Source organism: Schistocerca nitens, chromosome 3 (assembly GCF_023898315.1).
Source record: "Schistocerca nitens isolate TAMUIC-IGC-003100 chromosome 3, iqSchNite1.1, whole genome shotgun sequence".
NCBI classification, from domain to species: Eukaryota; Metazoa; Arthropoda; class Insecta; order Orthoptera; family Acrididae; genus Schistocerca; species Schistocerca nitens.
The window spans coordinates 40,725,922-40,739,948 of NC_064616.1; the positions used below are offsets into that span (position 1 = coordinate 40,725,922).

The 14,027-nt window shown below is 43.3% G+C and overlaps 1 protein-coding gene across 1 annotated transcript in view; it reads left to right on the top strand.

Annotated features, from left to right (window-relative positions):
- Positions 1–14,027, top strand: part of LOC126249064 (diuretic hormone class 2) — a 114,335-nt gene that overhangs the window by 80,504 nt on the left and 19,804 nt on the right. Inside the window, exon 2 of the mRNA XM_049950715.1 lies at positions 8,694–8,783. Coding sequence (XP_049806672.1) covers positions 8,695–8,783 — 89 coding nt within the window. The 5' untranslated portion in view covers position 8,694. The remainder of the gene's footprint in view (positions 1–8,693; positions 8,784–14,027) is intronic.

A 14,027-nucleotide genomic window follows, 5' to 3' on the forward strand; every position in this document is an offset into this window, starting at 1 on the left:
TTTTTTAAATATGATGTTATAGCAGAATGCTGAAGATAGGATGGCTGGATGGTATAAGCAATGAAGAGGTACTTAATCGACTGGGGGAGAATAGATATTTATGGCAGGACTCGACTAAAAGAAGGGGTAGGTTGATATGAGACGTCCAGAGCCATCAAGGAATGTTTGCTTTTTTAATGGAGAGAAATGTGGTGGGTAAATATTGTAGAGGGAGACCAACGCTTCGCTACAGCAAGCATATTCGAATGGAGGTCACTCATTATGCAAAGCGTGTACAGCAGCTTGAGACACTTCTTCGGACTGAGGACCACCATAAAACAACAACAACAACAACAACAACAGCAACACAACAACGTGGAACATTATGAATCCTAGCAGTGTTTTCAGTAGCGTCACAACTTGTTACGCCTGGAGATAAAAGCGACGGAGTGGGCACTAGCGCTGCCATAGAGGGACTTGGCAGGTGCTGCTCCGTGCTTCTAGCTGCTTGTAGCCAGACGAAATTGCACCGATGTGTGCTTACGTGGCCCGCAAACGTAGCTTTACGACGCTTTTAAGAACCTATTCAATCTTAGTCCACTTTGTTTAATGGGCACAGAGCTTTATAATCGGTTTATATACATTTAAATGTTGACGTTACGGGAGGAAATAGCGAGACGCACTCTAATCCTTCGCTATGGCCAGTAACGGGCCGAACGTTAATGCTTCCTTAAGGAAAACAACTGAATTAATCGCGACCAAAAGCCGTGAAATAACCAACAAACACTCACAGCGTCCTCATTCAAATGTCTTCCTACCAGTTCCTCCTAAATGACAGCATGGCTCGTACACATATCCCAAGTTCACGTTTTCTGTACTTCATACAGGGTGTTTCAAAAATGACCGGTATATTTGAAACGGCAATAAAAACTAAACGAGCAGCGATAGAAATACACCGTTTGTTGCAATATGCTTGGGACAACAGTACATTTTCAGGCGGAAAAACTTTCGAAATTACAGTAGTTACAATTTTCAACAACAGATGGCGCTGCAAGTGATGTGAAAGATATAGACGACAACGCAGTCTGTGGGTGCGCCATTCTGTACGTCGTCTTTCTGCTGTAATCGTGTGCTGTTCACAACGTGCAAGTGTGCTGTGGACAATATGGTTTATTCCTTAGAACAGAGGATTTTTCTGGTGTTGGAATTCCACCGCCTAGAACACAGTGTTGTTGCAACAAGACGAAGTTTTCAACGGAGGTTTAATGTAACCAAAGGACCGAAAAGCGATACAATAAAGGATCTGTTTGAAAAATTTCAACGGACTGGGAACGTGACGGATGAACGTGCTGGAAAGGTAGGGCGACCGCGTACGGCAACCACAGAGGGCAACGCGCAGCTAGTGCAGCAGGTGATCCAACAGCGGCCTCGGGTTTCCGTTCGCCGTGTTGCAGCTGCGGTCCAAATGACGCCAACGTCCACGTATCGTCTCATGCGCCAGAGTTTACACCTCTATCCATACAAAATTCAAATGCGGCAACCCCTCAGCGCCACTACCATTGCTGCACGAGAGACATTCGCTAACGATATAGTGCACAGGATTGATGACAGCGATATGCATGTGGGCAGCATTTGGTTTACTGACGAAGCGTATTTTTACCTGGACGGCTTCGTCAACAAACAGAACTGGCGCATATGGGGAACCGAAAAGCCCCATGTTGCAGTCCCATCGTCCCTGCATCCTCAAAAAGTACTGGTCTGGGCCGCCATTTCTTCCAAAGGAATCATTGGCCCATTTTTCAGATTCGAAACGATTACTGCATCACGCTATCTGGACATTCTTCGTGAATTTGTGGCGGTACAAACTGCCTTAGACGACACTGCGACCGAGCGAGGTGGCGCAGTGGTTAGACACTGGACTCGCATTCAGGAGGACGACGGTTCAATCCCGCGTCCGGCCATCCAGATTTAGGTTTTCCGTGATTTCCCTAAATCACTCCAGGTAAATTCCGGGATGGTTCCTCTGAAAGGGCACGGCCGACTTCCTTCCCCATCCTTCCCTAATCCGATGAGACCGATGACCACGCTGTCTGGTCTCCTTCCCCAAACCAACCAACCAACCAACCAACGACACTGCGAACACCTCGTGGTTTATGCAAGATGACTGCCCGGCCACATCGCACGGCCGACGTCTTTAATTTCCTGAATGAATATTTCGATGATCGTGTGATTGCTTTGGGCTATCCGAAACATACAGGAGGCGGCGTGGATTGGCCTCCCTATTCACCAGACATGAACCCCTGTGACTTCTTTCTGTGGGGACACTTGAAAGACCAGGTGTACCGCCAGAATCCAGAAACAATTGAACAGCTGAAGCAGTACATCTCATCTGCATGTGAAGCCATTCCGCCAGACACGTCGTCAAAGGTTTCGGGTAATTTCATTCAGAGACTACGCCATATTATTGCTACGCATGGTGGATATGTGGAAAATATCGTACTATAGAGTTTCCCAGACCGCAGCGCCATCTGTTGTTGACAATTGTAACTACTGTAATTTCGAAAGTTTGTCTGCCTGAAAATGTACTTTTGTCCCAAGCATATTGCAACAAACGGTGTATTTCTATCGCTGCTCGTTTAGTTTGTATTGCCGTTTCAAATATACCGGTCATTTTTGATACACCCTGTATTTTGATACCGACTGGCTGGGTAGACTGCGTCGGACAACTGTCTATGAACGTGTACATCCGGGCTAATACACTGGTCGGAAGAATTATCGCTCACGTGAGACGTCTCATACTGTGTACGGATGAAGTATGGATTGGATATACACTGAAGCGCTAAAGAAACTGGTATAGGAGTAGCGAGCAACCAAGAGGCGCTCAGCCACAATGTTTTAAGTGAATAGCAGGTTATCAAGATATAAGTGAGTCTGAACGTGGTGTTATAGTCGGCGCACGAGCGATGGGATACAGCAACTCCGAGGTAGCAATGAAGTGGGGATTTTCCAGTGCGACCACTTCACGCGTGTACCGTGAATATCAGGAATCCGGTAAAACACCAAATCTCCGACATCGCTGCGGCCGGAAACAGATCCTGCAACAATGGGACCAACGACAGCTGAAGAGAATCGTTCAGCGTGACACAAGTGCAGCCCTTCCGCAAATTGCTGTAGATTTCAGTACAGGGCCATCAACAATTATCAGCGTGCGAACCATTCAAAACATCATCGATTTGGGATTTCGGAGCCGAAGGTCCACTCGTGTACCCTTGATGACTGCACGACGCAAAGCTTTACGCCTCACTTAGGCCCGCCAACACCGACACTGGACTGTTGATGACTGGATACATGTTGCCTGGTCTGATGAGTCTCGTTTCAAGCTGTACCGAGCGGGTGGACGTGTTCGGGTATGGAGAGAATCTCATGAATCCATGGACCTTGCATGTCAGCAAGGGACTGTTTAAGCCGGTGGAGGCTCTGTGCTGATGTGGGGTGTATGCTGTTGGAGTAATATGGGACCCCTGATACGTCTAGATACGACCCTGGCAGGTGACACGTACGTAAGCATCCTGTCTGATCACCTCCATCCATTCAGGTCCATTGTGCATTCCGACGGACTCAGGCAATTTCAGCAGGGCAATGTGACACCCCACACGTCCAGAATTGCTACAAAGTGGCTACAGGAGCACTCTTCTGAATATAAACACTTCCGCTGGCCACCAAACTCCCCAGATATGAACATTATTCAGCATATCTGGGGTGCCTTGCAACGCGCTGTTCAGAAGAGATCTCCACCCCCGCGTATTCTTTAGGGTTTATGAACAGCCCTGCTGGGTTCATGGTGTCAGATCCATACAGCACTACTTCAGACATTAGTCGAGTCCATGCCACGGCGTGTTACGGCACTTCTGCGTGCTCGTGGGGGCCTTACACGATATTAGGCAGGTGTAACAGTTTCTTTGGCTTTTCAGTGTAGAATCATATAAGGATAAATTATAAAATAACAAAAATTTTCTTACAACATGATGCTGTACACGCAACTAAATGTTGTAAAATTACCTGACAAATTGTGTACCGGATTGGGACTCGAACCCAAGACTTTGTCTTTCGGAGATTATACCTTCGAGAGTATCGGTTCTACAGATTATGTAGGAGAACTTTTGAGAAGTTTTTTTAGATGAGAGGTAAGTACTGCCTGACAGTAAGCTTGTAAGAGAGGATTGTGATTCGCGCCTAATTAGCTCAGCCGGTAGATCACTGCACTGCGAAAGGCAGAGTTTCCATGTTCAAGACCAAATCTGGAACACAGTTTTAATCTGCCAGGAAGTTTCAAACGGCGCACACTCTACTGCAGAGTGAACTAAACACTCTGTTTCACGATCAACACCGGTTCTTTAACAACACGTCGAGAAACGTTTCGTCATGTTTGAGTAGTATGCGCTTGCGCAGGAGTGGCTACATCGTTGTTGCGCCATTGTCTCCGCTCACTCAGCAAAATAAATAAGGTGGCAAATCTGAAATCCACAGTATGCAGACAAGGTGCCGCATTTGGCACGTCCCTCCAAAATATTTAAGGCTAAATTAAAAACAAGTGCCTAGTGGCACTCCCACACGTGGGCAGTGCGTTTCTAAATAAACTGGTCAAACAAATAATTTGCATCAGTTGCATATCCCCGAATGTGTGTGGGACTATATTTAAGGAGAACAGGGAATGAAAGAATAAAATTTCAATACCATGCGTTGTAACATGCTTCTATACTCCCTGCCAAGTTGTCCACTAGACTTTGCTACTCAAGCCTGTCACACACTCGGACGTTGGCCTGCCAAAGATAACGTAGTGTGTGAGGAAGATTCCTTTCACTGTCAACTGGTCCCATCCATCCGTGCTCAGTAGAGTTATTTCAGCAGATACCCCAGGCCTTTCCAGTTGGCTGATTCTTGCCTTCTAAATGAACGTGTTCACGAGATGGGCACAGTGCGCTTGCGTATTATTGTCTGGAAAGACCAACCTGTCACCTAAATGTTACAAGTACGGTTGGACAATAGGAAACCCTGCGCTAGTTGGTGAAGATAACCCGACGCCATTGATGCAGGTTCCATTCCACTAGCGCCCTTGGTGGTCTTCACGCACCGCAGTGCAAGGGTATTTGGACCATTCTTCGTAACGGACACCTAGAAGAAACGCGTGCTCTCCACGTACACACAGCGCTTCTTACTACCTCCAAAAAGTCAGCGTGCAGTTCTGTTGCTTTCTCCCCGGGTAACTACAAGCCACAATTTGTAGATGGCGGTCATCAGCTGATGATACTGACCGCAGACAACGACTGCAAATTTTCAATGTGTCGTGTCTCACGCCAGCCGCTGAATATTCGAATGAAGCAGTGGTGGCGTATGCCATTTCAACGAATAACTTTCTGTGTCGGTAACTTTTCTTGCCGTAAAATATCTACGTGCAGTCTAAGCTTGAAATGACCGTTAGAAGCATGTAGCCATACCTAAAAGTGTACAAAACCCGCATTGTCCCATTTATTATTGGATACACAGCCCGCTCTACTGAACACCGCTTGTACGAGGGCGGTTCAGAAAGTAACCTCCGATTGGTCACAGTGCGGGTTGTGGGGGGAGTAGCGACACCATCTGTGCGTTCACGCACTCAACAGGTCAGTCGGCATCAAGCCGTGGTCGAGTGAACGTCGTACCTGCGCTAGTTTAGTTTTTGTGGCAGTTTGAAATGTGTGCTGCAATAGAAAACCCCGCCAAATGTGAAGTGCGTGCTGTCATAAGGTTTTTTACAGCCAAAGGATATTCTGCAGCAGCTATTCATCGTGAGCTTTGTGCCGTGTACGGACCAAGACTTATGAGTGAAGGAGTTGTCCGTGAATGGGTACGTTTATTTAAAAGTGGACGAGAAAACGTTCATGATGAAGAGAGGAGTGGTAGACCATCATTGGTGACTGACGAACTCGTTCAGACAGTTGATGCAAAAGTTCGTGAAAATCGACGTTTCTCAATGTCAGAGTTGTCTACTGGTTTTCCACAGATTTCTAAGACTCTCTTGTACGAGATAGTGACAGCAAGATTGGGTCACAGGCTGGCTCCAGGCACAAGCGGGTGATTTTTATGCAGAAGGAATTTCAAAGCTTGTGAAGAGATACGATAAGTGCCTCAATCGCTATGGAGACTATGTAGAAAAATAGTGCAAAGATGTAGTTGTAAGATGTATATATTAAAATATTTTTATTTAACTTGGTGTATTTTTTTAAATCAACTGGAGGTTACTTTCTGAACGGCCCTCGTATCTCTACTACAGAGACGCCTGTGTATACTGATTTACGGTGCTCAAAAGAGTCTTGAGATGGAAGACGCCATTAAAAGTTGTTTTGAAAAAGCAAGAGCTATGCTAGTCATTAGAGTGGGACACAAATTTTTTCTGCAATTTAAATACTTCAACTTTTAAGGGGTTGTCAAGTGTTTTGGGGCTACAAGCCACAAAACAGCAGAAAATGTCTACTATGAAAAACACATAGGAGGGAGGCAATTTCAGTTTCTTTTGGTCTTTTCACAAAAGTAATCAAACGACGTGATTTATCCGAAAACATACCGGTGCAGTACGTTCTAAGCAATATTTTTACAAAAGTTAAATGAAAAGAGGGTGCAAAGCAAAGAACAGCTGTTAGCGATAACCGTACTCTTTGCAGAGCAGAGTGTAATGCAACTTACAAACCGCGCAAACGAACAGCCAATTGGGAAACATAGCCTGCAGCTCCTTCGCGCATGGAAATTGTACGCAGTCTGCAGGCTCCATTGGAGCGGTTGCTTTTATTGGATGGCCACTCTCCACATCGCCAAGTGGCCGTTTTAAAGCTGATATGGTTCTGCCGCTTCCGCGCCATCACCTGCTGCTTTCAGCAGCTCTGTGTTTCGGATGTCACTCCGCAACTCATTTACAAACAGACGAAAACATTATCTTCGTAGTGTTTGATTCAGATTTATGATACATATTGTGTGTACTATGTAACACTACTGAGAAACATTTACGATGCAATTTTTTAAAATAAAATTATTCCACAACAATGTACTTATATCTTTGCTTTCATATTAAATTAGATTTTATAACATATTTGCAATTAGATATGGATACGGCTATAAAGTTATTATGTGGAGACATGTATGAACATGTAACATGCACGTTTTTACGAAGAAAAAGTTCATTTTTGCATACTTTCTGTTTGCTCTTCCGGAAAAAGGGAATGCCAAACGCATTAAGAGTCCTCGTAGAAGCATACTTTTGCCGACCGACATGTAATTTCCGTTATTTTTTATTTGTGAAAAGCAAGGATGAGAATATGATTAACATGAAATAAAGGACAGTTAGAGAAGAAAACATGCGACGATACTGCAATTATTGGAGTCAAGGTATATATCAGATTCAGGGTTCAAAAATGGTTCAAAAGGCTCTGAGCACTATGGGACCTAACATCTGAGGTCATCAGTCCCCTAGAACGTCTGTACCTTATTGTATCTTAGCTGTTTGTGTCTCATATTTTCTAACGCTGAGTTTGGGGGCCAGCCCAGCATTAGTCTAAACGAGCGTCGCCTAAAAACCACACCCTTTATGGAAACTGTTCCACACCAACAGTCCTTAATCCGCATCGCGCATTTGATCCAAGTCGGATTCACCTCCCTGCCTAGCAAGATAGCTCGCAACGGCTGAGGTTATAGGAGCAACTCTCCAAAATGTTATATCAGTTTTACATATTGAAGAATATTCTAGTTTCGAAAAGAAGTCTCAGTCTGGTACAGCTTTTTTCTGTTTTATTTGTGCCGTGTCATGTGTCCTGCACTTGGGCTAAGATTCGTCATATTCGACACAGTTATTGTGATTCTCTTTTGTCATTATAGTTTGGTGAACGCGCCTTCTTAGCCGAGGTGGCTAACGCACGACTATGCGCTGTCGCTCTACTCGGAAGTAGGACGGTTCGAATCCTCGAGGTAGACAATTTTCTCTCCCAGTAGTTGGCCAGTAGGTGGAGGAGACAGAGTAGCGTAAGGTTCGCTATCACCAGTCTTTGCAGCGAATTCTCGGATTAAATAACAAAATGTCTCATGAAGTGAGGGCATGTGACGCTATTGAAGGTGATGCGTCCGTCTGATGGGGACGTTAAGCTCCGTGGCCCCCTTGCTGCTATTCGAGAGGAGTAGCTTACGTGCCTGCACGTATTTCACCTTGTTGCTTTCCTTCGTCCATAACAACACAAAAACAACATATACTGTACAAGCATTCATCACAATCATCCACATGACACAGAACACACATTTGACACTTCATGATAGGTAGGGACTAGTACCTAGCCCAGAACAGCGATACAGAATTTCTGCATCTGTTCCCCGACGTTCGTTCCCTGAGTGTGGGACTGTTTTGGCTTTTGATATTCTGGTGACAGTATTTCTTTTTCTTTCTGTATCACAGACATAGTCTCTCTCAGTACTCATTGGCCTTCCCATTCTTGTAAGGAACTTGAGAGCATCTTGGAAGCAACAGCGGCTCCAGAGTCCTTGTCATCATTTAATTTTGTCTGATTATAGTTATTAAATAGCCGAAACTGGTTAGCAGCAATAAAATTAAAACGATTTGAGCTGATGCATTTATTTAGATGATCTTGGAATTGTTTTAAATTTGTTTAGCAAGCGATGTGGGTGTTTGTGTGTTACAGCATGCATCTCGCCAGCCTGGTAACCTCCCTGCTAGCAGTAGTCCTGCTCCTCGTCACCCCAGCGAGGCCAGCATGGGCGAACCAACTCTCGTAAGTACAGTCGCCGGCCGTTTACAACGGGCGCTCGTCGTCCACTACTTACAGTGTTTCCAAACAAATTGTACGAGGTGGTTTCACTCACTGCACTTGTTGGAAAAGCTCGTAACAACGTCCCGTGAATCAAATGTGACCGTGCTGGGCAGTAACTCTTGGGCGAATCTTTGGAACGTGTAGCGTCAGGAGACGTTAACGCTAGTTAGCTACATGTAGCTTCTTACACACAGAGCTGTTCGCCGCAGTTGATCAAACTGATGGCCACTTTAGCACTGTGAGTTTCATCATCGAGAATGTCTGTTTAGTAAAATGTGTCATTTTACAGGAACTAAACCAAAATTGCAGCTACTAAATCAGTATTCGTTGCAAGCTCAGCGTCGGAAAGGATTTTTACGAAAATTAACATTTGAAAAGTTCATAATTAACTGTCATTCCTTAGTACATACAAGCACACATACACACACACACACACACACACATACACACATTGTCTGAAGCACATTTGAAGTCCAATTGACTCTACTCGATCGTGTAATTCTGTAATGGATCACTCCGTCATAAATTGGTGGCTTTCTATCTCATTCACTGCACGTATATTATTTTTTAGTTTCTAATGCCATGGAAATGTGACATGCAAATTCGTATTTATGTTCTCACAATAGGTTGCCATAGTAACAAATGCGTGTTGGGAAAGAAAATTAAAAGTACAGCATATGCTATTTGGTGCGTTGCGATCCATTAATGCAAACTTAACGGTTGCATAAGGTCATTTACGTTAAATATTTTCTTGTGAGAAAATGACGCTAACAGTATCCACATCCACAACATATGTTGGGTTCTTGACATCTGTTCTGTGCAGTGACCAAAATGGCATACTTGTTAGTAGTTCACAAACCAGGCAACCCCGATAGCTTATCTGACTGTGGGCTGGGTGACGACAAGCTATTAATTTAGTCGATTCACTAGAGTTCCGGTATTTCTTTTAAATGGAATACCAACCGAGTGCTCAGAAGCGTGTGCTGTAGGATGATCCCGAAAGTGAGGGCGAACGAAGCAAGAAAATCTTGTGGCAAGGCCTGTCTTCAGAGGGCAAGAAGAAAAAATCAAAACTGAAGTGAAGACAAAATTAATACAAAAAAAAGACTGGTTGATATAATATCCAAGGAACCTCCAAAGTTTTTCTTAGAGAACTCGCAACTGTAGACACTGCTTTAGTTCTGTTATAAGAAATAGGAACTAAAATCCAGTGTATCGATACCCCTCTAAGTGAAGCCGCACGTACAAAAACAAAATGGAAGCAGTGTTATACAGTACATAGTTTGAGGGCCCTTACACAAGCTCCTGTATTCATTCTTAAAGTTGATGAAACTAGTATCTAGAAAGCTCTGTGTTATTATCATCTTTTGCAGCTAAGAGATTTTGGCTAACTTGATTGTTTTATTTTTGTACAGGAGGCATTTCAGTCAACATGCGCTCCTGTTTCACATATGCAATAACAAATTATTTCGTTGTATCATCTCCCTAACAAGCTATGCTGCTTACCTACAAGAAACAGAGATGACAAGGTCAGCTGCGCGACAATTGGAAATGTATTTGTGGGGGGCTGCATCTATAGCTTTATATCAAACTAAATCATTAAAGTGGCTTAGTTTAAACCAGAACTAAGAGTATGTGCAGGGTGTAAAAAACGAAAATGGCCCGAAAAGTGTTTGCGGAATTTTATGACGACAGCAAACCGACTAACGGTTGTATGGATAGTTTCAGGAAGATTCGAAAATACCATACATCTCCCATCTAATCTCGGTGGCGTTCATGAGGTATTCGTGGAGGGAAGAACTGTCAACAAAGGCATAAAATCTGGTATCCAAGACTGCCAGGTTTTTCTCTGTAATTTTTGCCGGTAGGTCAAGCTGAACAGTCAGGCGTACTCAAATAACCCTTACTACCGGAAGAGCTACAGTAGAATACTGCGTACCTTCAGACAGAGCTAGGCTTACTAGACGCATTTCACATTTTGAGAACCCACGCACAGTGCTGCCACGACATCATCTGCAGCCATTTCCAACATCTACTCCGAAGAGGTACATTAGGTAGAGTAACTAACTTCGTGTCAAACTTCAAAGAATTATCATTGTCACTCTTATTTTGGCCACCCTATATCAAAACACTAAAAGAAAGCTGATAAAAATTAATGGAAATTAAGATGCTAATGTGATAACAGACGTTACAACGTCCCTCGCAACATGTATTTGGTCTTTTATGCTCCGCCTACGGACAGAACTGTGAATAATATCAAAGCACAGTATCAGTGCCCCCCACTACCTACATCGTTAGTCTTTTTCGCCAATTTCTTCCTGTCCCATGAAAAATAAATGATTTAAAGTATACGTATTTATGAAATTTTTCAGGCTATTGAGAAGAAATGTAGCGTGATCGATTCATAATAACTTCGGCTCCAGCTACCAGGAATTATTTTGTTTCACACAGCGTTTCATCAATGTTAGGATGACTCCACAGCAAATTTTAATATAGGTTCCCACAGACGCTTCTGACTCTACTAAACTCAACAAGAATAGACGGTTGTCATCTTAATCATATATTCAAGCGCTTCAAAATTAGAGTTTTACCAAATTATATGATAAAGGACGGGAAGATCGGCTAAAAAGTTTAAAGGACACGAGTGAGATTAATTTTGTAAGTAAGTAGCCATAAAAGGGGAAAAACATACAACGCGCATTAGGAAGGAAGTAGCTCTCGTAAAGTAGGCGTCATCCAGCGATGACACTGACCCCGTATCAGAAGTAAACCACTCCCACAATCACAGAATATAACCGACAAAAAGTCAACCGGCCTTTGCGGGAAAGCAATATAGAGAGCAAGTGAGAGAGCAGATGTGTGGTGCGGTCTGATATTTTCTGAGAAATAGACTACTTCTGCAAAGAACGGAGACATCGGACTGGAAGGTTCCTTCTCTGGATGCTGCAGAGAGATGACACCGGCTCCCATGTAATAACTTCTCACCATTTAAGCAGAGTGTTTTTATCTGAACAAAAATCTCGTATAAGATAGAGCTGATTTGTACTAGGCCAGTAATTTAGTAAAGTGATACAAAATTATATAGCAGAGTAGTTTATTAAAATGAGTTAATGGACTCGATCGAGTAAGATGGAATCTGTTTTCTCTCTTTTTTTTTCTTTTGAACCAATTATTCAACTTCTTACAGATACGATTACTGCAAGATTTATTAACTGATTCATCCACGGTTTAGAATCATCTTCCGGTGCACACTCCACAACATTCAACACTTGGCCTCCAGTTAAATAATGTCTCAGCTTACTTTCCCAGACGTTGTTTTCCCCTTAGTGGTGATACTAAATCACTGACTAAAAAGTGAATTTACTGTCTAGTCTGAACCACCCACTACCGTGGTCGTTTTAATGTGGTACTGCAACGTGTCCCAACAAAATTAGCAGTTAGGGCAAGAGGTCATAGCTAACACGAATATCAATCCATTTGGATAATAATGAGGTAAGCAAGTACTTTAGATTATATTTTTATGTGACACTGTAATGTGTCCCAACAAAATTAGCAGTTAGGGTAAGAGGTCATAGCTAACACGAATATCAATCCATTTGGATAATAATGAGTTAAGCGGGTACTTTTGATGATATACTGACAGCTGTGAATCGCATGAAACTTTTAGCTTTAGCTAATGAGATACAGGGTGAAGCCGGGGAGGTAATGTGTGGACGTTCGACTTTGACACGTCCCGACAGTCGATAGTGGGAGAAGCACCAGAACGGCACCAAGCACTTCGATGAACACAAGGTTGCTCTCTCGCTAAGTCATGCTGCTTTTCCAGGACATCGTTCCAGCCGACGGTGACCTGTAGCTACAGACATTAGCCAGACGCTGATGGGACACTGTCCTATGTGACATAAACGAAGTACACGCATATCGTGGTCCAAACTCATGTGCACTAAGAGACAACCTGCTAACTTGAAAGTTCTCTTCTGAGCTCGGATAAGCGGAGCCAAGCATAGCTTAACATCTCTTTTAATGTTCCTCCTCAACAAAAACTAACTGAGAAGCTAAGGTTCAGAGCAAGAAAGGTGACTAACTACACTGATCAGCAGCATATGCTATGTCAGTTGTCCCATCTGTCTCAGAGTAAGAAACCAAGTGCCACGGCGCCGTCTGAAGAACAAAAGGAACCTAGTCTTTAGAAAAATTAAGCTAGTCATTATCTCTAATCAACTAAGGAAGCAAATTAGTACAGTTCTTACAATATTCACCTATGGAAAGATGTATCATAACGCAGACTCGTTAAAACTTCTCTTCCAGATGCGTTTCGTTTATCGTAAGATATAAATATTTTCTATCAAGTCCTTCCGTCTCGTACGTTAACATATATGCACGTACTAAATACACGCGTGAATAAACAAGATACAAAGTGACGTGGTCCAAGCCATCCTACACTGGAGACGAAGTACGTGCCCGCCAGTTTCGACATTCTTATAGAAGCTGGATTTTATGTATCATGTACTCCACTGTCAATCACTAAAATTCTTAATGTATGAAGAGATTTTTCTTCTATTTGGAAACATTGAGATTGGCTTCCTCGTCCCAACCGTTAATGCAACCCTCTCAGGTCACTGTAGATTACTCCTATAAACTACCAGGTAGCATATACTGGAAACTGTGGTGTGTAACTTCAAAAAGGATATTATTTAAACTCAAAACTTCGTCTACGTAGCTCTCTTAGGATACACTCAAAATTTTCAGACAAGTTTCTCGTTCATCTTTCTTTTGTCCAGGGATGTCTGCGTAACACAACTAAAACTACAAGAAAGAGATTAAATGCTGAGATAAATATTGGGACATATGCAGTATCACGAGGGTTGCCCAGAAAATAATGCACCGCATTTTTTTCTTCAACAATTCCTTATCGAACATAATGATAATTACATACACTAAAGAATGGTGTTTTATCTACACACCCTATTTTTCCACGTAATCTTCATCCCGTTCTATGGCCTTCCTCCAGTGAGAAACAAGGGTATTTATGCCCTGTCGGTACCAATCCCTGTCCTGGTGGCAGAGCCAGTGCATCACTGTGTGGGACCCTTGACAGATACCCACTGCCGAGTCGTAATGCGTCTGTCCTCCCTCGCGAATGACATCAGCTCGCTGCAACATGTCAGATGTGACAGACGTAGATAGTCTCCCCTACCGCTGCAA